We start from the raw sequence: 24,283 nt of genomic DNA, 5'->3' as shown, positions 1-24,283 counted from the left end.
ATTACTATATTCACTTACTGAAGGGGAGATAACTAACTAGACTATCACTTCATAAATTAGGAATCGAAAAGAAAATAAAGCAAATATAAAACTATATAGCAACAAGCATTTAAATGCACTGTAAACAAAGTAACTGATTTGCTTTGTTTATAAAAGCTTTGGTTGCTCTTTAGGTCTTTTACGTATTTAGTGACAAATGCTTTTAATAAGGAAAGCATATTACTAATATTAGTTTTTATTTTCAGTGCATTTTAAGCTTGTTGAAAGGTTTGATATTTGCTTATTTCTATCCCATTCAAAAATTGTTAGCTAAATCATCAGGTTGATTTTCATGTTTGGAAAGTTGTCTGTAGGTCTTAACAATTTGACTATATAAAAATTATCATTCATGTAAAAAATACAAAACACAATCTTTGCAGAATGAACATTATTTACTTGAGGATATATCAATGTACATAAGGCCTGATATACATGGGTACATATGACCATTCAGTGAATTTAAGTTTCTTGACAAGAAAAAAGCTTTAGTGTGAAATGTAGTCATTCACAAGCACTCTTACAATGGAGGTTTTATTATTTATAGCAATTTAAATCATAAGAACTAAAACCAAGAAGTGATTATCTATATATTGTATTTCTGGGTATTGGGGGTATGATATGATGCTATAAAAGTAAAGAGGGTACAGCTGTTTCAAAATCCACACATTTCATGTGCTAAAATAAATAGGTTTGGTTCACTTGTATAAAATGACGCTAAGGAATGTATTTAGATGAATAGATGCTCTAGAATCAATAAAAACAAAAATATACATATTTCTTCACAAACACAATTTGTTATTACTAACATTCAGCTACACACACACCTATGTAATGTAATGTATATATGCATTCCCAGCCCTTACTTTAAATGTTACAAATTACCTTTATAATAATATAGCGTATGCATATTTACTAAAGTTACATTGTGATATAGACACTGTCTCTGTAGTGTAGAAACAGTTGCTATAGTGTAATGAAATATTTTACAGTAGTTAACCTTGAATAAAATAATTTCATTGTAGATGACAAGTTCACATTTGCTATACAGCGCAGTTCTCTTATAACAATCCACATAAATAGCACCTAGTTTTCAGTTTGAGCCAGGCTGATTTAAATGCACGTTTTAATTTTATTAAAAATCAAGGCAAGGTACAAAATTATTTTGTAAAAAAAAAAAAATCATCTGTTTAAATAAACAAGGATTAACCAATTCCATAAACAATGAGACAATTTTTTACAGTAAAATTTCATCATCAGATCATTTGAGACACCAGAGATGTAAAAAAAATAAAATAAAAATAAAACTTCAAGTCCAAATAATTCCCCAGATTTTTTGTAACCAATTTACAAACTAAATCTGAAGTATAATGGAATATCCAAAGACAACACAAAAAATCCTAGTAAAAATAAAACAAACCCCCACTGACAATGCATCTCTGTTTTAAAAAAAAACAATGGAATGTATAATTAAAAAGGAATGTTTTAGTATAAATGGAATGTAATAAAATATTCTAATATACAGTAAAGTGAAAATGATAATTTTTTTACTGTAAATAAAAGGATATTTTAAAAATAATCTTTATATTAATTATTCAATATAAAATTAGTAAAAACCCCATGTTACTGGACATTAATTGCACCCATTTCCAGAGTTCCATTAGCAGCTTTTCATTGTCATCTCTGGGATGCATTTTAAAAACCATTCCACATTTTAAAGAAAATAGGCAACATTTTAACATATTGGTTATGAAAGGAAGAGCTTACGAAAGTGTGGGTTAATTCACACTTATCTTTATTATGGAAAATATACATTTTGATTTCAACATTAAAGTAAACACAAAGTAAATAACTCAAAAACACAGGTCCAAAAATATTTAGTAGTTAACAGGGCTGCCAACCTTTTCTTTGCTTTATATTAATTTCTCATTTCATTTAAAACAATGTGTAACTTATTAAACATTTTTTGCTCATATTTTGAATAAAATATATTGTGAAAGCTTCTGTTCAATCCTTTTCCTCCATTAAATTATAAAATAAAAATTTGATTAAAAAAAATTGTATATAAAATTTAAAATGTATCCTTGAATATTGGTTTTAATTTTAAAATAACATTTTTTTACTTTTTAAAAGTGGAAGATGAATTTCATCATGTTATAACATCTTAAAATTGAAAGTTAAAAATGAAATGTCAGCTAACCATAAAAACTTATATTACAACAACACTGCACAAGGCTGCATAGCCATCTGTGGGACCTTAATGCCTTTACCATCCAAAGACTTGCAGATAAACTTTGGTTTTCCGCAGTTGCTGAATGTGATTAACAATTTCAACAGGAAATGTACAGGCGATAACTTTTGTACAGTAAAAACATGATGAAAAACTATCTAAATCCTTGAGATGACTGCTGGTTGGGGGTTGTTGGCGTCCTAGGAGTTGTCGGCAATCTCCGTTGTCTGGGGGCGCTAGATGTCGGTGTGGATCCTAATCCTTTTGTAGGGGTGGCGGCTCCTGACCTTTGGTGAACTGGCTGTGACGGAGAGGAGAATGTTGGCGTCGTGGGTCTGGACCTGATGGATGTGCCAAAGGCAACAGTAGGTGTGGTGGCGCGGGGGGTGAAAATGTGAGATCTGGGTTTTCCACCAGCGCCGATAGGTGTGGGAGTTTTTCGGCCTGTGATGTTTGAGGATGATGTGCTGAGTCTCTTTGTACGGTTCAAGTTTCCAGTTGAACCTACAGGTGTGAGTTAAAAAGATATGTACATTGTAAGTGATTAATGTCTAAACTACAATTTTAACAAAGCAATAAAAACTACTATAAAACCTTTTTAAATTTTACAAACCTGTTATTTGACTCAAATGTAAGACTTTGAGGCAGTAGTGTTATAATTTTAAAATGCTTAAATTGAGGGGAGGGAGCTTATATAAACAAAGTGGGGATGGGCCTGCATATCAGAGATATGTCTACCGCTACACAAAAACACAATTTTACATAACTTTACGAAAATTACAAATAAGTGATACAATGATAGGCCTACATTTTCTTGAATATTTAGGAGGGGGGAGGGGGTGATTGATATTAAACCACTTTTGGGATCCACCATGCTTGTCTCACAAAAAAAGAATTAACCCTAGTTTTAAAAAAAGAATATCAATACAACTAGCATGTAGAGTGAGGATGAGTCATTAGCCTTACCAAATGTATCAGTGCTTCTACCAAGTTGTGAGTTGATGTAATTACCAGGTGAGTTGATGGGACCAGCTAAATTAACCATGGACGAAGTGACACGGCTCCTTCTAAGCGATGAATCATTGCTACCTGTTTTCAAGTCAAAAGGTCATGCATTATTTTATGTCGTTCACCAAAATCCCAAATTAAAAACTTTAAAAATAAAAATTGTATATTTAAAATCAAATTAGAATTTTACTATTAAGAAAAAAATTAAATTAAAACAGCAGTAAAATTATTTTAAATTCTCATTTTAAAACAAGACATTATGGTTTGTAAATTTATAATATATAGTGTTAAGCCATGCAAAAGCATACATGCCATGTGTAATAGATTATTTAACCAATTTGGTTCAAATTTAAAATAAACAAAAACAAAAAATAATTAAGGTAGGATTCAACATGTGCCAAGTATTTAAGAAATGAAGCCAGTTATAGGACTTACTCCATTCCATTAACAATTTTTATATTGAAAAGGTGAGAGGGGAATTGGGTAAAGTTTGAGTAAAACAAAAGAGACTGATTTTTTTTTTTTGCGGATATGTAGACAGGGCAGAGGTTCTTTAATAAAAATACTGATATTAGAACCCTTGAAAATTTCGAAGCAGCTCAGTTAAATCCAGATCATGTTGATCAATTTAATTAGATTAGTGCAGAATACAACTTGTTAAACTTGTTACAACTTGAGCGCAATCATGGTTATACAGAAAAGCAGCATATTTGTCAAATGTTGCTTTGTTAAATGACAGGGTACTGGATACATCTTGTTTTGGATTATTGTATATAGTTAGAGGCAGATAAGGATTTTTAATACAAACTACTATCAGTATTGAATACTCCCAATATGCATGCATTATAAATTATATACAAGTTAGGTGGTGCTGTATTAATTAAGTGCCAAGAATGATTTTTTTACAAACAAAAATTTGATTATAAGTTTAACTGATCAGTTAAAAAGATCATTCAGCTACTGGGTTAATGTCTGTGTCGTAGATAACGCTACATTGATTAAATGCATCAGCCAATATTATACCTCCGGCCTGTGCATCTGGGCTGATGACTCCACTGGCATTCTGAGAACCCTCCCACGACAAATCACCATGGTAACTATATCTGTTTGCTGATGACCTGTTGCGGGCCTGCTGCGAGGCCATGGCAACGGCAATGGGGGAGAGTAAGGACATGGAGGATGTTGACGATGTTGGCGAGAGCAGAGAGGACTGAGAGAATCTATCCTCGAGGTTTTGTGCAATACCTGATGAGTTGGACGAGGCGTAACCTGTGTCGTTTTGTCGACGACGTGCCCCGGTGGGGAACGGCGATGTCCGGCCTCCAGCGCTGCCTCGTCTGGACACGTCGACGAGACTTTCCCGAAGGTCAAAGTTAGTGCGTCCTTTTGCTGGTGGTTAATTTGAATATTGTAGCATTGTATAAAGCAGTGGTAAGGAAACAAATTTTTAGCGTGACATTTTTCATTTGAGTGAGAGAAAAAAATAAACCGCATGCTTTATTTAAAAGAGAAAAATATGAAAGAGATGGCTCAAAATTTGTTCATTGCTCTACAAATTTATATTTTGAATTTATTAATTTAATACAAATTAGATTACATTTAAGCTGTTAGCTATTTTTTTTATTAGAGATAAAATAATTGGGTATTTCTTTTATTAAATGAGAAAGAGTATTTGAATGTAGTACATTGATTGATAAGTCGTTAAAACATTATATAAGAAGTGAATACATAAATATTTTTTAACTTCCTTTGAATTACATTCTTTATTTAATAATAGCTTACAAATGAAGTTAATTTTTGAATAAAAATATTAAAAAAATTAAATTTTGACAAAGTTACCTTTACAAGGGTCATTGAGCTCAACAAACTCCTCCAGAGTTACCCACCCTCCGCCAACACGCACCATCACTGTGTGATTGAGGAATCTGACCAGACAAGTTTTTTGTTTCTCTCCAAACTGGAATTTTTAAACAAATATTTCATCTATCATCAATATGATGTAAGGTATGTAAACTAAAGTAAACTTAAGAAACGATCTTAAAATAATATTGCTAGTAAAACTTCTTGGTTACAGAAATTGAATTTTTTTTTTTACATTTTTTTAAAACAAGGAAAAAAAAAGTTAATGAAATAAAATCAATTTGTAGATTAACTATTTTGCATATAATAATCAACTAATAAGGCAAACAATGTGAATGGAATAATTCTATATAACTACCCCAGTAAAGGTTATTAAATTTTCACTGACCCTGTACTTCCCCTCTTCAATCCACTCAGCCCTGAAGGCATGTCTACACTGGCAGGAAGAAAGTTCCTTCTCAATCTCCTCATGGATCAGCTCCACATCAGATTTTGCATTGCGATTGTTGTTTTTAACCCTGCTAGTCTGAAATTTAAAATTTAAATGAAAATTATATCAACTGAAACAAAATCAGTATTTTTAATTTTAAAAAAAGGATTTAAAAACATGGTAAAATCAATTCTTGATTCTCTTACCCTATCTGTTTTCAAAGCATCAACAAAATTTTTATATTCTATAACTCCTCTATTGGCACGGTCAAATATGTCAAAGACTGCATTAAGTTCTGTACGATTTGAAGGGAATTCTGCAAAAGAAAATTTATATAATCTGTTACATTCCTTCCAACACCTTAAGCAAATTAAACCATTAATCTTAAGTAAATTAAACAACAACTATCTTTATTAATTATAATGTGATTTCCTGGTTTGTGCACAAAATAGAAATATTTAAAATTAAATATAAAATATAAAATTACAGAACAAGAAATAAATCAGTTTTAAAAACAAAGCTTAAAACGATTTGATCAGTGTAGATTTCAAGCAAGGTGACAGCAACATCCCTTATCACCATCAATTACAATTCCAGTGTCCTACCCAGCAATATTTAATTCAACAGCCAGACAGTTTGATGTATTACTCACTGGACTTGAGCATGCCACCAACAAACTCCTCCCTGTCTAAGAAACCATCGCTGTCCTTATCCTGACGTCGGAAGAAATCTGTGATTCTGAATTTCTTGGCTTGAATCCAGTTGAGGTAACGCTGCCTCCACAGGTCAAAGTCAAAGTTTTTGAAACTCTCCAGCTAAAAAAAATATTAAAATGTTTAGGATTTCAATTGGCTCATTATTGGATTGTTATTTTTTTGTCAATCATACATCAAAAATTGTTTATTTGCTTGAATTAAATAAAAATAAATGGATGAAATAGCAAAAACAAAATAGCTAGGCAGATCTAAGTTAATTTTCTATGACCTAAGCAAATGAAAGGATTGGTTTACTATTAAAATGCCTACCCCTCTTTACTATCACTGGCTTGTATCAGATTCCCAAAAGTGACTAGAACCAATTATGTGTTCAGCCGTATTGCCTATGTTCGCTTAATTCACCCAGGCTCCTTGAGAATAATTTAACACCAAATACAGTAAAAGGCACAAGTGCTGGCCCTTACCTCCAGCAGATTATCATGTGCATCCTGCAGGCGTTTCTTCCTGTCCACAGACATATGCCAGACTGTCCTCCACTTGTTCTGTAGGGCAATCACTCGAGGGTTGTAGCCATCAAACTCATTCAGTTTCATGTTGCTGAGGAGACAAATTACATTTTTCAACCTACTTAGCTACAGCATGTTTTGGGAATGAATGTGATAAAGATTTAAAAACTGAAAGTCTTCTTTAAAAAACAAAACAGATTTTTTTTTATATTGAAGCTTATTTAAAAAGTTCCTTTCACAATATAAAAAATGAAAAAAAACAACTTATTAACATATAGCTGACACAATTAAAATAATGGTTTGTTTTATTAAAAAAAAGATCATATATTTTTACCTGCCATAACCTTTGCCCTGAGCTGCCATCTTTGATTCAGATGTGACAAGTTTTGACAACCTTTCAGCATCATTATTTTTACTGGTCACCTCGTCATGGAACTCCTGATGATAGATTATATAAATTTGTATCATGAACTGTAAACAGAAATCCATAACTAAAAAAAACATCTTGCTATATAGTAAGTATTTTACTGTATTGTTAAGAAAGAAAGAAAGGTCAAAACAAAGAACTCACCAGGTGCTCCTTTAACAAGGTTTCCACAACTTTGAGGTCATCTGGGATGGGGTCACGTTCTTTAGTGGCCAACAGAGCCTGTGCATCAGTCAGCCAGGCCAGAAGCTCCTCCAGGAGGGCAGCATTACCCTGTATGTTGTGGAGAGCTTCCTGTAACCTTTGACCCCTGTTGGATGCCCTTTGTAAGAGCTAAAAATAAATTGAGATTTATGTATTATAAAACAAATTTTTTTTAAATTTGGTTCTTAGATAGGATAATAAATATAGTATTGATTTATTTGTTGATAATATTGCTGTTTGGGTCAAGGGTTAGATTTTTGAGAAAAAATTAGGATGAGGAAAGCAATACTAGCAACAAAAAAATAGCCATGCAATGGTTCTAACTATGTTTCAAAAATGCATAAAACTTTAACCTGGAAAGAATATAAAAAAAAAACAAAAAACAACTAATGTTTAATTTAATTTTGTTTTGCCAAAAATTAAGACAAAATTAGTCTGGCCTTGTTTACTATAATGATTTAGTTATAGGGAACATGTTTGCCTTGTTTACTATAATGATGTAGTTATAGTTAACATGTTGACAAGATGTAAAATGACTATTCTCACCTGATCCCATCTGGTCTGGGTTATTGTGAGGTAGTACTTGACAAATCTGACAGCATTGGGGTGGCAGCTCAGGAGAATCTCCTCTGCCAGGCCCTTGATCTTGTCCACACTTTCTTGATGGTTGCGCAAGTCATCTTGAAATTTCTATTTAAGAAAATGTACACATCTTGAAATTTCTATTTAAGAAAATGAACACATCTTGAAATTTCTATTTAAGAAAATGTACACATCTTGACATTTTTTTTAGTAAAACACCAACTCATGATGCCATCATATCAGATCAAAATATTGAATAAAATTTGTAAATTTTAACACACTATTAATGCTTATGAACATATATTCTAATTTTATTTGAACACACAACTTCAGTTAGGACATAACATAGATAATCTAAAAAAAAATTCTATACCTAGTATTAAAACTTGTATGTTCTCAATGCATGACTAACTTATGTACAGGTAAGAGCCTAAACTAAATTATCTAACAAAAATTTTTAATGTTAAAACAGCAACTGACCTCATGTTTCTCAATGAGTTGCCGTATGACCATCTCATCTTCAGGTAAGGCCCTAAACTTGAGCTGGGCTTCTGCTTGAGGTAGAAACTCTCGCATGACTGTCACTACATCTTGAAACTCTTCAGCCTAGAAGTTTTTTTAAAAACAATGGTAAATATTTAACAAAATGTTTCTAACAAAGTATTTATAAAAAATGGTTTATTACAAAATATATCCATCCTAAAGGACAATACTTGTATTATATAAGTTATTTAAATCATAACAGTAAATGCTATACTTTACATCCAATTAACAAAGTATTCAGATCATAAATATTTTTGACATCTTGCTTTAACAAGTCATGCTCTACAAAAAAATTATCCTATAAAAAATCTTATAATAGGATAACATAGATTATAGTTTTATTTAACTTTACCAATTCTATTTAGTTAAAGTTCAACAATTCATTTTAATCAAAGTATTTACTACTAAAAGAAGGACAGAAAAGTGATATTATTAATAGAAAAACTAGTGAACCTACCAGTTTTAAGGCTTCTTTAAGCTTGACTTCCCTGATATCACACAAGTGGTTGACTCGGTCCCATATTTTAGACAGCTCTGCTGCTTGCTGTGCAGGGAGATTACCTGGTGCCTTCATTGTCAGCACAGTGGCTTCCCTTGCTCCCAGCTCTTGTTGAATGTTCTAAATTTGACAGAAAATTAATTCAACCTTTTAAATTAAATTAACTTAATGTCTAGAGTACTTATAAACTTATAACCACTTATAGCAGTATTTTTTAAATTTGCTCCAGAAGATATAATAATCCCATAAATCAATTTATTAATTAAAACTAATGAAACATTTTAGCAGTAGGGGTAATCCATTTATTCTGTGCATACGGGGGGTCCCAAAAAAATTGACGACTTTGGCGGATGCGTGTGGACTTTTAAAAGGGAATTGACTTTCGTGGAGGGGGGGGGGGGGAGGTTGTTCAAAATCCAAATAATGTGTGGACGTTATAAATAAATGACCCCTTAATTAAATTCTGAAAAGAGACAATCTGGTAAAAGATATGAAAATTATTATCATTGTGAGGACCTTCCTACAGATATGGTAAAATAAACAAACAACCCCCAGTTGAAACATTTCTGAATAAATAAATGAGGCTTACCCTGTGTTGCTCAATGAGCATGTGCACAGTGTCAAGGTCACCCAGGATCGGTGCCTCCTCGTCTAAGGCAGCCTCTGCTTTCTGGAGCCATTCTAGCAGAGACTGTAGAGCGTCAGACACTCGACCAGAGGTGAGTAAAGCTTCGTCCAGCTTGTTCTGGCTGCAGGGAGTACAGATTTACATTCAGTTTACACAGGGATAGAGGAACTTTTTATATAGGAAGTACAGATTTACATTCAGTTTACACAGGGATAGAGGAACTTTTTATATAGGAAGTACAGATTTACATTCAGTTTACACAGGGATAGAGGAACTTTTTATATAGGAAGTACAGATTTACATTCAGTTTACACAGGGATAGAGGAACTTTTTATATAGGAAGTACAGATTTACATTCAGTTTACACAGGGATAGAGGAACTTTTTATACAGGAAGTACAGATTTACATTCAGTTTACACAGGGTTAGAGGAACTATACAGGGAGTACAGATTTACATTCAGTTTACACAGGGATAGAGGAACTATACAGGGAGTACAGATTTACATTCAGTTTACACAGGGTTAGAGGAACTTTTTATACAGGGAGTACAGATTTACATTCATTTTACACAGATAGAGACAATTTATACAGGTAGTACAGATTTACATGATTCTTCCACAGGGATAGAGGAACTTGATGTAGGTAGTACAAATTTACACTCATTTTATGGATGGACGTTGCAAGAAGGAAAGATATACATTTATTTTACATGGGGACAGAACAACAATTACTGCATTGCAAGATAATGGGACATTAAACATAGAGCGCTTTGAGCAAGCATATTTTTCTGGGTCCCTCACCCTAATCAAACAGCAACATCAGCAGAAAGTCCACACTATTCCTATCAGCTATTTTTACCCTAACATATTTACATTTATTTTACAAGCTCCTTAAGCATTATATATTTCTCCACATCAAATAGGTCATAAATTTCACAAGGAAAAATTTACTTTAGCTGTTGTAATTGTACCCATATTGTACACAGACTTACAAAACAAGAACAGTTTGTTTATTTATTTTTTAAATTTCACATATCTAACACCACAAATGCTGTAACTAACCTGAATTAATTTTTGACCAAATAAGTGATACACTATCCTTAAAGAAAATCATCTTAACACTTAAGCGCTAAGTCACACCATTGAACAATTTGTGTTTGCACAGTTGAGAAATCAAACAGTTGCCCATACACCTACTTAAAAAAACTTTGAATATTTGCTTTAGAGATTATTTACTTTCACTAGCAAAGTGTTAAAGGTGGTAAGGGGAGCATTATTGTGTCATGACCTTTAACCTACGTCTCATTGAAGTGTTGATCCCTTGATGGAGAAATGTAGATCTATGTACTGGGCAGTTTATCTTTTACAGAAATGTATAGCACCCCCCCCCCCCCCCCACTTAACTAAAATTTAACATTTACAAATTTTCTTTTCTTATGGTCCTATGAGTTACCCATATATCCACAGAAAAACTACACTATATATTCATAAGGTATTGTATACAAAGTTGTGTTAATAGACTAGTGCTCGAAGCAACCTTTTTTTTTTCTTTCACATATTGGGTGTTGTAGTGAGTTGTTTATTTTAGAATATTCAGGCATGCACACTGCTTCTAAAATTCTGCAATGACATTCTATAACCCATATACTTATTCCCTTATGGTTGTTTACAAGCGTGGGATGAGGTAATTAAGACAGGTAGGTGTCTGCTGGTGACAAGGTAACTCACACAGGTGTCATGTAGCTGGAGAGAGGGACAAACCTGTCCCCAAACTCCTCGTCATAGTGCGGGTCCATGGGGAGTGGAGACAGTCATGCAAGAGTAGCATCTTTTTCAACATGGGTCACAAGGGACTCAATCCTTCCAACATAGTTCATAAGTGACTCAATCCTGGTTTTATCAACATGGGTCATAAGTAGCTCAGTCTATCAACATGTCATAAGTAGCTCAATCCTTAGAACGATTTTATCAACATAGGTCATAAGTGACTCAATACTTAGGACAATTTTATCAACATGGGTCATATGTAACTCAATCCTTCCAACATAGTTCATAAGTGACTCAATCCTTCCAACATAGTTCATAAGTGACTCAATCCTGGTTTTATCAACATGGGTCATAAGTAACTCAATCCTTAGAACGATTTTATCAACATAGGTCATAAGTAACTCATCCTTTGAATGATGTCATCAACATGCCATTTATAACTCAGCTTAGCTCATAAGTAACTCAATCCTTAGAACGATTTTATCAACATAGGTCATTAGTAACTCATCCTTAGAACGATTTTCATAAATGATAAGCTCTCACAGCTGCCAAGTCAAATTATGTGAACACCGTGTAAATCCACCTTAAAACAAGATCTCAATATATCATACTATAAATAACCCCTATGAAGACCGATCCTAACACATTTGTAGGCCTATCTTTCTACAAACAATCCGTGTGCGCGTAAGTTAGTGACTCGGTATTTAGACGAACCAAACACAGCTGATTCGAGTTGATTATCCCACAAGTCAGCATCACCAACAGGCTGACACATCGATCAGTATTGCGGCAATCTAGTAAACCATAATTTGTATTGATTTAAGCTAAAACACACTGATAAGCTAAGCTATTTTATCGCAGTGGCGATTCCAAAATAAACTATATACGATTACATTTAAATTTAAATATAACGATGAAAAAAGTCCAAATCTCAGGAATGCAATTTTACTTTTACATCCGAATGTCACACATCCAAATGCCGAATAAGTTAAATTAAATCCAAATGTCATGTACAAGGCTAAATCCAAATGTCACAATACAATCCAATAAACCACACGCGTAACCTACATTCCCAGAGTGTAGCTAAACAAAACCAACACATGTGTTGAAATAAACCTAACGTCACACACCAGGTCTAACACATCAAGAGTCACATACACACGACACGCCTGCGATAGTCTAACCCGCAACACGCCTGTACCCAACCCTTAGCATCGTCTGAGTCTAGCCGTAAGCCTACACATCCCTGTCGACAGCAGTAGATATCACACTGCTGAGGATGTTTTTATCGGTGTCACTGACTGGTCTATCGCGTCGTCGGTATGTCTGGGTATAGAAATAAACGGCCTACATAAATATTCACTAATTCTATGAATAGCACTGGGTAGGCGAGGAAACTGACAAAACAACAATAATAATATTGCTAGTCCAACGATATCGTATGAAAGTTACACAACTGGTTATGTATAGTGAAATGTAGGTCACCGCACGATACCGCCCCACATCCCCGCCCCGTGGACTAATCAATACGTCACACCTGTCCCTTGAGTGTCTTTTTTTACCTGCTGTGGGTGAGTCAGGTGGGAGGCGGGAGTAGAGTAGAAACTTTTATAGCTTACCCCCCCCCCCCCCTTCTTTCCAAACACTAGAAAGGGTAGAAACGAAAACTTCCGAGACCTTCCAGATTAAAGTGAAAAGTTGAAAGAAAAATTGAAAGGGGGTGGAGAAGTGTAGTAAAATACCTTGAATTTAAACGTCCAGGTGTTATAAAGTAAAGCTGCTAGTAAATTATTAGGGGTGGGGTAGAGTTCAGGAACAATATATTTATTTTCCGTAATTCCGTGCGATACGCTTAGATTGGGAAGAGGACGATAAAATAAGTTTTCTGGATGTCGCATTTCATTTTTTAGCCTAGAATTTTTCAAGAAAACATGCAAGCAGAAAAGCCAAACCCAACAATTTTTCCCCAACAATAAATAAATGAGATGAAATATGAAACCAGTCCCCCTCTCCCATCCCCTTTGGTTATCGGTTAATCAAGACTCAAGACCCCCACCTGGACCAACTGTTGCTGGTATTAAATTAACACAACACCGGTTAATCACCGCATGAGTTGGGCTCTGGTTGATTTGATTTGTGGTGATTGTTTTTTTCCCATACTCTATACAAGTAACGCATAGATTATGACGTAATTTGTTTGGCGACACGTTGTAAAGAAGTGAAGTATAACGACGCCAGCAATAATATCCTTGACACAACCACAGCCACATTCTCTATATGTGTCGTCTGTAGAGACACCGGACTGGCGACATCTAAGTTTTTTTTACTTTGAACATCTGGCCAACACATTATACTAGAAACTTTACTTTTGGCCGTCTATTATTTCTAAGTCAAACCACCACACCTAAAAATCTGGATTTTGAGATTTAAATCTTATAATTTCTAAAACAGTGCATTTCAACGCTAAGTCATTAAGCAAAGTGTACGAACGTCATTCAAACGATTTATATGAATGCAATTAGTAAGCCTAAACTAAGCCCATTTTCAAGTAAATAAAAACACGACTTCTATTGACCAAATAAAAAAATTCATTACATGCCTACCCAATTAGTGATGTTAAAAATAGCAAACTGATGGGTAATCAATTACGTGGCGCCATCATCAACAAATCGATCGATACATGATTTAATATAATTAAATATGCCAGAGAAAATAACGTATCCCCCCTCCCTTTTTTTCTAGACGCCAGTTATCTTTAAATTAGGCGCCATGATTTCTAATCGTGGACGACAATTATCTTAAATTTTACGGCTGTTTTCAATTATCTTTTAAAAGTTTACGACTTCCAATTACAAGAACATGCACACGTAAGCAAACGGGAAATAGAATATGTCCACATGTTCGCAACTGAATGACTTAAGTTTTAAATTCAGTCAGAAATGCAGTGACAGTACAAAAATGGAAAAACTACTGATAGAGTTTATTACCTGTTCGACAATCCCACGAAAATAAAATCGCTATCCCCCATGACAGAAGTGACACCGTGTGTAGTGGTCAGTGACTACTGCTGTACACGGTCACTACCTGCCCCTTTTACGTCATGCTATCTACCCCCCTGGTCCAATCAGTTTGTTGCGCTGGTCAAGCTACCTACCCCCCACCCCCACCACCCGTTTGATGACTATGTGATTGTCTAGGCCAAACAATAGGTCAAGGTGTTGGTCATTGTAAGGTCTAGACTTTATAGGTCAAGGTGTTGTCGCTGTAAGGTCTAGACTTTATAGGTCAAGGTGTGGTCACTGTAAGGTCTAGAGTCTAGACTGAACTACAGGTCAAGGTGTTGGTCACCCTGATGTCTAGGCTTAACAATGTCCTTGTGTAAGTATTTAGATTTAAGGAGCAACCTTAAGTTAACACAATAATGTACACTAGGTACGCACGTCGTACTTTATATATTAAGAAAATATATTAAAATAAACGACTTATGAATATTTGTAAACTGTGACCATGACACGACAAATGGATCTCTCTTAAAAAAATGGATCTCTGATGTCATCATCATCATCATTGCTGTGTACATCTTATCGAACACAAAGACGCAACCACACAACATCATCTCTTGAACAACACAAAAAACTTGACTGGGCCTACTTGTCACCATGCTATCTACTGCCATTGTTTTTTTTATCGTGTACATTTCAGTAATACCAAACGTTTCATTGTCACATATCACTGATATCCTAACCAAACAAGCAAGATGTAAGATTTAATGACTAAGTGTTATTTTTAAATCAAATCTGTCACATGACAAGGGCATCTGGTCTAGCTACATGAAATGTGTCTTTATATGCTGAATACTAATGCAGTATAGGCAACACATATAGAGTAACATAGGCACTACCTAATTCATACAACACACAGATGTAAAAAAACATCATCGCAATCAAAAGACTACTCACACACCAGACAACCAACACACATACACCCACAGAGAAATATGGACACTATCCACAAGATACCCAAACGACCCCCCCCCCCAAACACAACATACCCCCTCACACAACACCCATATACACCACTGACCAACTGACCTTTAAGAGACGACCATACACCACAGATCCCATACACCATTGTCCAACTGACCTTTTAGAGCCCACTACCGACCACACCCCCACACACCAGTGACCAACTGACCTTTTAGAGACCACTGACCTTTTAGAGACCACTGACCCTTTAGAGGCCACTGACCACACACCACTGACCTTTTAGAGGACACTGACCACACACCACTGACCTTTTAGAGGCCACTGACCACACACCACTGACCTTTTAGAGGCCACTGACCACACCCCCATACACCACACACCAGTGACCAACTGACCCTTTAGAGGCCACTGACCACACACCACTGACCCTTTAGAGGCCACTGACCACACACCACTGACCTTTTAGAGGCCACTGACCACACACCATTGACCTTTTAGAGGCCACTGACCACACACCACTGACCTTTTAGAGACCACTAACCACACCCCACACACTACTGACCGACTGACCTTTTAGAGACCACCGACCGGACAGCGTTCCATTTGTTCTTGAGGTCCTCTAGCATCTGATTGAGCACATCCCTCTCTGGATCTGACTTGGTGCACCTGTCCTTCAGGTTCCTGCCAAGCCTGGTCGTTGAGAAAAACGTTGGGTGTTTGGCCGTCAGCTGATGGTTGAACTTCTACAAGAAAGTTAAAACATTTTCTTAGATAATCATCTGGAGTGGTTTAGCTTTTGTTTAAGTCATCATAACTATTTCATACACGTTTAAAGAAGGTACATAGGCAAAAAGAAAATAGAAATTTGAAGTAAATTTAAACATGCTATGGAAATACTGTGAAATAAATAGTACTGAAACCAAGAAACTGCGTTAGACACGGCATTCAATTAAAAATAAAAATAAATTTTAAAAATGTAGTGCATAGGCGGATCTAATGGTCTTAAGGACAGATGACCGTGTTAACCATATTCAGTGACCACAGCATTTGAAGGGATTTGGTTGTCAGTTTTACAACCCGTAATAAACCCAGTATAATTTAAAACCTTTAAAACTTAATATATTCGCAGTATGTATAGAGTGGGGTCTTGTATAGTAAAGCTAGAGGTCTTTAATTAACGTCAGCTGCTGTGGCTCTGTGATTGTTTGAAGTTTTTTGTGGGCGTGTTTCCCGCTGGAGAAGAAAGGCGCGGTGTAAAACAGAAGCCGATGTATATGATACAATCTCGTGTACCTAAGGTCAGCTTCAGCTTAATGACCGACCAATGTTTAAAACTGACAAATACATGACCGTACTCGGTGGTCAGATAAATTGGCATGTGGTCAACCGATTCCCCCCCCCCCCCCCCTTATCAAAAATGGACAGCAAACATTAAATTCTCAAGTACGATGGAATAAACCCTGTCAGAATGACCCATGGTTAGACTGAATGACCCATGGTCAAGCTGAATGACTCATTGTCAACTCATATTCACCAACAATTCCTCCACCCACCTCTTTCTGTATATTACATAACTTATCAATTAGAATGTGATGCTTTAAATATTTTTTAAAATAGCTAAAATTGTCCAATTTTAAAAATGGAAGTAAAATATTAAAATAAATGAATCAAATGATTTTTTTTTTACATGTTTGGACAATTACTCGCTTACACGCATCACGTTTTAAATTAAATCAACAAACGCCATAGGCAACAACACTATAATCTACGTGCGTACTGACGTAATTCAAAACGATGGAAAAATAACTTGTAACAACTGGGTCACTTTGTAAACTGTAATCAAAGGATTGTATACCCCCCCCCCCCCCCCTTCCCGACACACCTTTGATGGCGTCAAGGTGACGGTCCATCTGTGTAGTAGGTGAAGGTCGCGTGAAGTTTATACAAGGTAAGGAAACAATCCTAAAATATATCCCCCCCCCCCACCCTCTTCTTCCCCAGGGAGACGGTAGCTTGGTTTGTTGACCATACAACACTGAACACAAACAATTAGAGTGCGAATGTGGAAAATTTGAGCGACTCACTGAACATATTTTTAGAGACTGGGAATTCCCAGTGCAGTAAAATGAACAGCGATATTTTAAAAGCCAACAATGCATCATACTATTCATATAGAACTTTTACAGTTTTTGTTTGTGTTATTTTACAAAAAAAATCTGCGACTCAAGTTATTAAAATCTGAAAACTCAAACTAATGTCATTTTACATTTTTAGAGTTTTTAGTGTTTTCATAAATAAACGATACAAATAAATCTACCATACCCGCATATAATTAGCCTATAATTAGTTACCAGGATAACCAATTGTCAATCATAAACACATGGTTTAAAGTATCGTTATGGCGATACCATATTTACGTATGTATGACAGAAGAGTCGATTACAACAAAATCACCAAAAGTAAATGTAGCTTCAGGTTAAGGGAGAGGAGACTGATTTTGTCCCTGCTATGTTCCACACTGACGTCATTACAACACGAAGCAGACGATATCTACCAACATTGCCATCTTATAATACACGGGGTAAGTGTTATGGTGTTATATAAAGTAAGAAGAGGCGTAGCGACCCCTCCCGGCGCCCGGGGACAAACTTTCAATTTGGCGCCCCCCCCCCTATATATTTTTTAAATATTTATAATTCAAAATAGCAGCTGAAACGAGCTTACTTTGGCGCTCGGGGACATATGTACCCCCCCCCCCCACCGTCGCTACACCTCTGAAAGACAACTACGCCTGTAATGTGAAACCCCAACTAAATCGGGTGGTAATCTAGTCACACCTGGATAATGTTTCACCTGCCGATTAGTTAACTCACACCCATCCCCTTTGGTACAACGACATGACCGTAATTTGTATCCCCTACAATCAAAGCCCAACATGATCACCCGGATTTAAGCCCGGGGGTAGCCCCCCCCCCCTCCCCTCTAGTCCATTACCGACACATTGAACCACCGGTGAACTAAAGTGACCATCTTTGATTTCAGATCGATGCTTCAGGAAATCGATCTCTGAGACAAGCATTTCTAAAAATAGATGCCTAGGTGAGACCACGGGAAAACCATCAGAAATTCCACTCAGCCCACCACGCACGGTGTGATAATCCAGTAAACATAGCTCAGGTGTTAGCTCACCGTTCAGACTTGTTCATTATTCAATGCACTGGTGGGTGGTTAAAAAACTAATACGATCGATTGACGTATTAACTTTATGTTAGTGTTACGTATAACATTGACACTAGTTTTAACCTACGAGATACCGACTGAAAAAACACCTCAATTTGATACTGTACACGTTGTCAATTTGACGATTCTTGTAGGTCATATAGATATTTGATACATTTTGGTACTCATCCGTACCAGGCGACCACTCCCCAAATTCCACAAATCATCTGCGTATCCAGCATCCATTGCCCAACCTCCATATCTCATCTCCGTGTATTCTAACATCCACAGCTCACCAAACAACATTCTCAGAAAATGTAAACCCTAATCCTAATCGCTATAACGCTAGGGAAAATAACCCAGATATAAATTATAATACTATGTGACACTGAATGGTCCATAGGAGACTGTACATTTAATTTTAGAATCGTCATTAAAAAAAAAACAACTTTTAAATCAACTTACTAAGCAATAAAAAAAATCGCGATTTAAAGCAAGCTCAATAATAATAAAACGCGAGCTACTACTTTCTACGCCCCGGACTAAGACCACATTGATACGAAACTAAACCCCATAAGGACTCCGCAAGGCAGTGAATCTCACAAACTCAATAAAATTAATAGCAACTATCGCATAGCACAGAAACCACAAGCCAGCGAATCTTACAAATACCATAATGAAATTCTATCTAATGGGACCAAGTAGCGAGGGCTTGGGTAGTCTTTTGTGTCTATTGTAGCGGCGGTTCATACCGCAGTCTATTAAACACATTCCTGTCAGATCTATCTCTTTAGAAGTAACCTAATGAGCCGTAGAGTCAGTGTCAAGCTTTTGTTGCTTCTACTGTAATGATATGTGTGTGTGTGTGTGGGGGGGGGGGGGGAAGGTATTAACTATGTAGTGTAAGGGAACGGTGGGGGAGAGGTAAGGGGGGACATAGATACCTTCCAGGCCCAATGGATTATTTAAATGCACGCTCAAACTACGGCCTAGTGTGAAAAAGTACGAGGTCTTTGAGTGAAATGAAAAGTATGCGGGTTTTATATTTCATCAATCCAATTACCCGTGTGTATTCGGTTTAATTTATTGTGTAAATACATGGACATGAATATAATCAGGAATGGTTAAAACGAAAGATTATCCTAGTAAAGATAAAGGAGCGGATGGCGGTAATTATCAAGCATTTAGAAAAAATGCAAAAAAAAAAAAAACCCAACATAATAAACAACCTATTAGTCCTTATTAAAAGTTATCAGGACGTGGCGACAATTTATCACCGTCTAGTTTATTTTTTTAGCCTTAGTGCTGTGAAAGACTAACATGCCGCTAACTTCCAACAGATTGAAACCAATCAAGTTTATCAGACCAAATCATATCTTTAAATGAACATTCCATTTCTAAAGGACTTTAAATTAGTTGGTTCCTATCTAGTGACAAATTAAAGCTTAGAGGATTTAACATAGATATCTCGCATTACCTCCCTTGTTAAGAAAAAAAAGTACTTTATATTTTGAAGAGTTATTTCCCCTTTGTATAATATAACAATAAAACGTATTATACTTCTATGATGACCTTCTTGTGATAAATAAACCCGTGGCTAATATTTTGCGGACAAACGACAAACTGGTTGTATGGGTACTGTCGGCTTAGTATAAGTGGGCTTAGTCACACTGTCTCCTAGCCTTCCAGTAAACAATGATGCATGTCTTAAGTCTTAATGCCTACAGGTCGCGTCGAAGCTGTTTTATATGGTATCACTCCACCCCTCCACCATGGCGAAATAGAAAATAATATAATTTATAAAGAAAATATACACTTAAAATAGTGTACAGACTCCGGACAAAAAATGTCTGAAAGAAACACGACCCCCAGCTATAACTTCGATACCGGCAAAACAAACTTTGATTGCAACAATGCATCAGTGGTTCTTTCTTGACCTTTTTGCGGTACCGAACACAATCACTTTCATATGCATTCACCGAACCCTTCTTACAGTTCTGATATAATCCTATCGTGAATCACATGAGTTGGGTGTATGTCTTGACCTGCGCCGAACCATTGAGACACTCACCGAACCCCCGGGGTTCGATCTTACCCAGGTTAAGAACCACTGCACTGCATTGTTTATGTATAAAAGTTAAAAACACATCAAGATAATCCGAACCTAAACATGTGTGTAGTATGACTAAGCCAACAGAGTGAACATGACACAAACATAAAGAAAAAAAAACATAAGTAGGAGGTTAGCCACCATCTGTAACGTGGACCAACTTGTTCATGGTCGACAGATGACGGCAGGTCAATTAAAATAACAGATTTACGGTGTTCGGAATTACAGTTAGGTGTGTTCTGACCTAGTTAAGATAATCTGAGAACACACGTGTGTGTATGTTTTTATAATCTCTTATCAAACATGATCTAAGTATAATGCTGAATGTTAGTTACTGGGTCCACTATAGCAACAAGTCAAGGCCATTGAAAGTATTAGGACGGCTATAATAACACTACTCGCTCATTGGTAAGAAAAGCCACGTTATTATAACAGTAGCCTATTTATCCTTAGGAGGAAAGGGACAACGATAACAGCAGTATTTGTAATTTAGAGGCCACGGACTTATAGGGTAATAGCACCGACCTCAGTCTATTTATAGAACCGCACGGGCACTTTTGGGACAAGGATCATTAGTCCAGCATCATCAGTACTGACCAGTGGGACCACCATCATAACAAGACCACCACAAACACGGGCCCGCAACTACCCTAACAGGACCGCCATTATCCTAACAGGATCACGGGCCCATCACTATCCTAATAGGTGCACCACTATCATAACAAGACCACCACGACCCCACCATTATCCTAACAGGGCCCTCACTATTTTTACAGGACCACCACTGACTTATTCTAACAAGACCACCATCATAACGGAACCATCACCATCCTAACAAGACCACCACCATAACAGAACCACTACCGCAACGGAACCACTTATTCTAACAAGACCACCACTATAACGGAACCACCACTATCCTAACAAGACCACCATCCTGTGTTAAATCCCCCGTTAACTCAAGTGTAAACAACACATCGCTTCCTCCTCGGGCGACCGTCAGCACTCAAGGTCCATCCTCTGTCAGCACGCCACGAGAGTATGTGTCTACCTGACGCCACACCTGCACACAATACCGTCAATAATAACAACAGCTGACTGTAATTTACTCTAGAACCCAACTCACCCAAGGCAGGTTTTATAAAAATAATATGATGGACACTTTATTATTATTTTAAAAATTAACTTCAAACACATTTTAAATTTCTGCATTGGTTGTATTGCCAGCGTGAATACTATTGTCCTACATTTAAAAACAAAAATTAACTGGTGCGTTAAGTAAGTGTGAAGTAAAACAACACACTTGCTATGACATTTTTTTCAACAATAACTAACCATATATTTCACACCAAACAACACCCCTTTTTTTTGGAAGAATCCATTACCGGACTTAAGAAAAAAAAATTATAGCGTAATATTAATTGTAAAAACAGTTAGGGCCTATAGGTCTACAGTATATTTTATTTAAGCCTACTTGGCTTAGCTACAAAGATATTTTATTGTCAAACAGATTCTTTAATTCTAAAGATTAAACCAGTCATTATTGCCTAACTATAATTAGATCTATAGTTAAACAGTAACTGTACTGACTAGATCTAGATCTATATGATGTATGTATAGTACTTTTCGTAGTTTAATAGTAACTATTATTTAAACCGCACAATAACGAGTCTAGAAAGTCTAGTAATTAAAACTAATTAAGCACCAACAAACCTTGTGAATGATGGATCCGAGACTTAATTAATAATTAGTTCAACTAAAAACACGTCCTGTTAAGATGTTGAAAGATTCCTACACCTACACTACACCGTTGTTTCTGAGTCGACTATAGGTACGCTAGGAAGCAACACACAAAATCCGCACTTAAAATTCGGTGTGTCGTCCAGGTGTGTCGCATTTACCTGGCCAGGTTACCTGGATGTCAAACTGATGATGAGACGGAATATCGTTAGTGTGGTGAGGGGGGAGGTATCGATCCAGGACGTCTGCGAATCCGCTGGCGGGAAATCCTGATGACGCAGCAGTAGTTGATTTCTGCTAACGTTTGCCAGTCATCACCGGGTCTCTACGCATTATCTGCGATTTCATATCACGATTTGTGGTAATTTTACGCATGACACACAACATGTGTTCAGTCTGAGTGAATATCACGTATCGATACCAAAGTAGTTGAGTCTACGCCTGAGCGTGTTTTTTTTTTTATTCACAACCTGGCCGTTAGGGGGGCCAGACGACCAGCCGACAGACGACGTATTGTGTTGCCACGGTTAGTGTCGTGATGAGGGCGGTGTAGTGTCGGCCCCCACAACACCTTGACAGCCTCAGTTCACCTGGGCGGCACATCCTCAGGTAGATCGTACTGGCTGATACACGAGTTAATTAGGTCTATCAGTGGTTGTTTTTAACCGGTACTCATTTGCCAGCTACGTGCCAAGTGCTTTAGCTGGTAACGTCAGTAACATGTAGTAACAGAGGCATCTCTTCGGCAGAGCCCCCCCCCCCCCCCCGAAGAAAGTTTAAATAATAAAATATACTTTTAACACTGTGCGCCCCCCCCCCCCCCCCAGAAAAATTTCAGGTGCACCCCAGAGAAAAAAGTCTGGAAGAAACACTGGTAACAATACTTCTAACACCAAACCTAAACATGAAGACATAACACCAAATACCCCACCTATATAATTCACAAGTGATCATCATTTCCCGTTCATACCCAAGACAAATGGGACAGATGAGGTGGAGTTCATTTCAGGGATGGTGTGGTCAGCACGATGCCCAGCAGCCGTTTTCCGTAACTTCATTTTTGCTAGTAGAGCTATTATTCCCCTAGCCCTAATCCTAAACACAACTCACACAATAACCCTGATCATCAGTAGCGTAGCGAGGGGGGGGGGGCGGGGGGGGGGGGGGGGACATATGTCCCCGGGCGCCGACCTTAGGGGGGCGCCAAATTGAAAGTTTGAGGGGGGGGGGGGTGCAAATGAAAAGTTCGAGGGGGGGGGGGGGTGCAAATCGAAAATTTTCTCTCGAGGGGGCGCCAAATTTGAAGTATGTCCCCGGGCGCCGGGAAGGGTCGCTACGCCTCTGCTGATCATATTCAACTTCGATACGATACTGTCTTTTAACTAGAACAAAATGCTTATATTTTCAATACTCACCCGTACAAGGATGTATGGATGAATGATTACGAGCGATACCAACTAAACGGTTAGGGTATATCTAATGGTAACTTTATTTTTAACATCACCTGTCATTGGACTTGCCTGACTATCTCTGGGTAAAGTTGGGTTACCTTTAAAAAACCCAGTAATTTGTACGTACACGAGTCAACATAAGCTTCGAGCCCGCACCTCTGTGATTAGCATTCTGAGCGTAGTCCTGGAAGGAAACATGGTCGCATTCTTTCAATGGTTCTCACACGGTAAGTCAGGGGACTGGGGTGAGAGTCAGGGGACCGGTGTAAGAGTCAGGGGACCGGTGTAAGAGTCAGGGGACCGGTGTAAGAGTCAGGGGACCGGTCTTAGAGTAAGGGACC

At 36.9% G+C, this 24,283-nt stretch overlaps 1 protein-coding gene across 4 annotated transcripts; it reads right to left on the bottom strand.

Moving 5' to 3' along the window:
• Window positions 1-412: 412 nt before the first annotated feature.
• LOC131933191 (microtubule-actin cross-linking factor 1, isoforms 6/7) lies at window positions 413-22,666 on the bottom strand. Of its 4 annotated transcripts, XM_059289985.1 has the most exons (16): window positions 22,465-22,666; window positions 15,993-16,165; window positions 9,631-9,790; window positions 9,000-9,161; window positions 8,480-8,605; window positions 7,964-8,107; window positions 7,358-7,546; window positions 7,121-7,224; window positions 6,745-6,877; window positions 6,217-6,379; window positions 5,771-5,880; window positions 5,523-5,660; window positions 5,114-5,231; window positions 4,298-4,663; window positions 3,233-3,355; window positions 413-2,770 (listed from the first exon to the last, which is right to left on the bottom strand). In XM_059289985.1, the coding sequence occupies exons 2-16, from the start codon at window positions 16,046-16,048 to the stop codon at window positions 2,421-2,423; spliced, it is 2,442 nt and encodes an 813-aa protein (XP_059145968.1). In that variant the 5' UTR covers window positions 16,049-16,165; window positions 22,465-22,666; the 3' UTR covers window positions 413-2,420. The 4 variants fall into 4 exon arrangements, with proteins under 4 accessions (XP_059145968.1, XP_059145967.1, XP_059145970.1 ...); XM_059289984.1 differs by lacking the exons at window positions 15,993-16,165; window positions 22,465-22,666 and adding an exon at window positions 11,398-11,526; XM_059289987.1 differs by lacking the exons at window positions 15,993-16,165; window positions 22,465-22,666 and adding an exon at window positions 11,398-11,525 and having other exon boundaries at window positions 4,520-4,663.
• Between the last annotated feature and the right edge of the window lie 1,617 nt (window positions 22,667-24,283).

Source organism: Physella acuta, unplaced genomic scaffold, assembly GCF_028476545.2.
Source record: "Physella acuta isolate Inbredline_101_S28 unplaced genomic scaffold, ASM2847654v3 ptg002394l, whole genome shotgun sequence".
In the NCBI taxonomy this organism is placed as follows: Eukaryota; Metazoa; Mollusca; class Gastropoda; family Physidae; genus Physella; species Physella acuta.
This window is presented reverse-complemented; position numbering and strand designations above follow the sequence as displayed.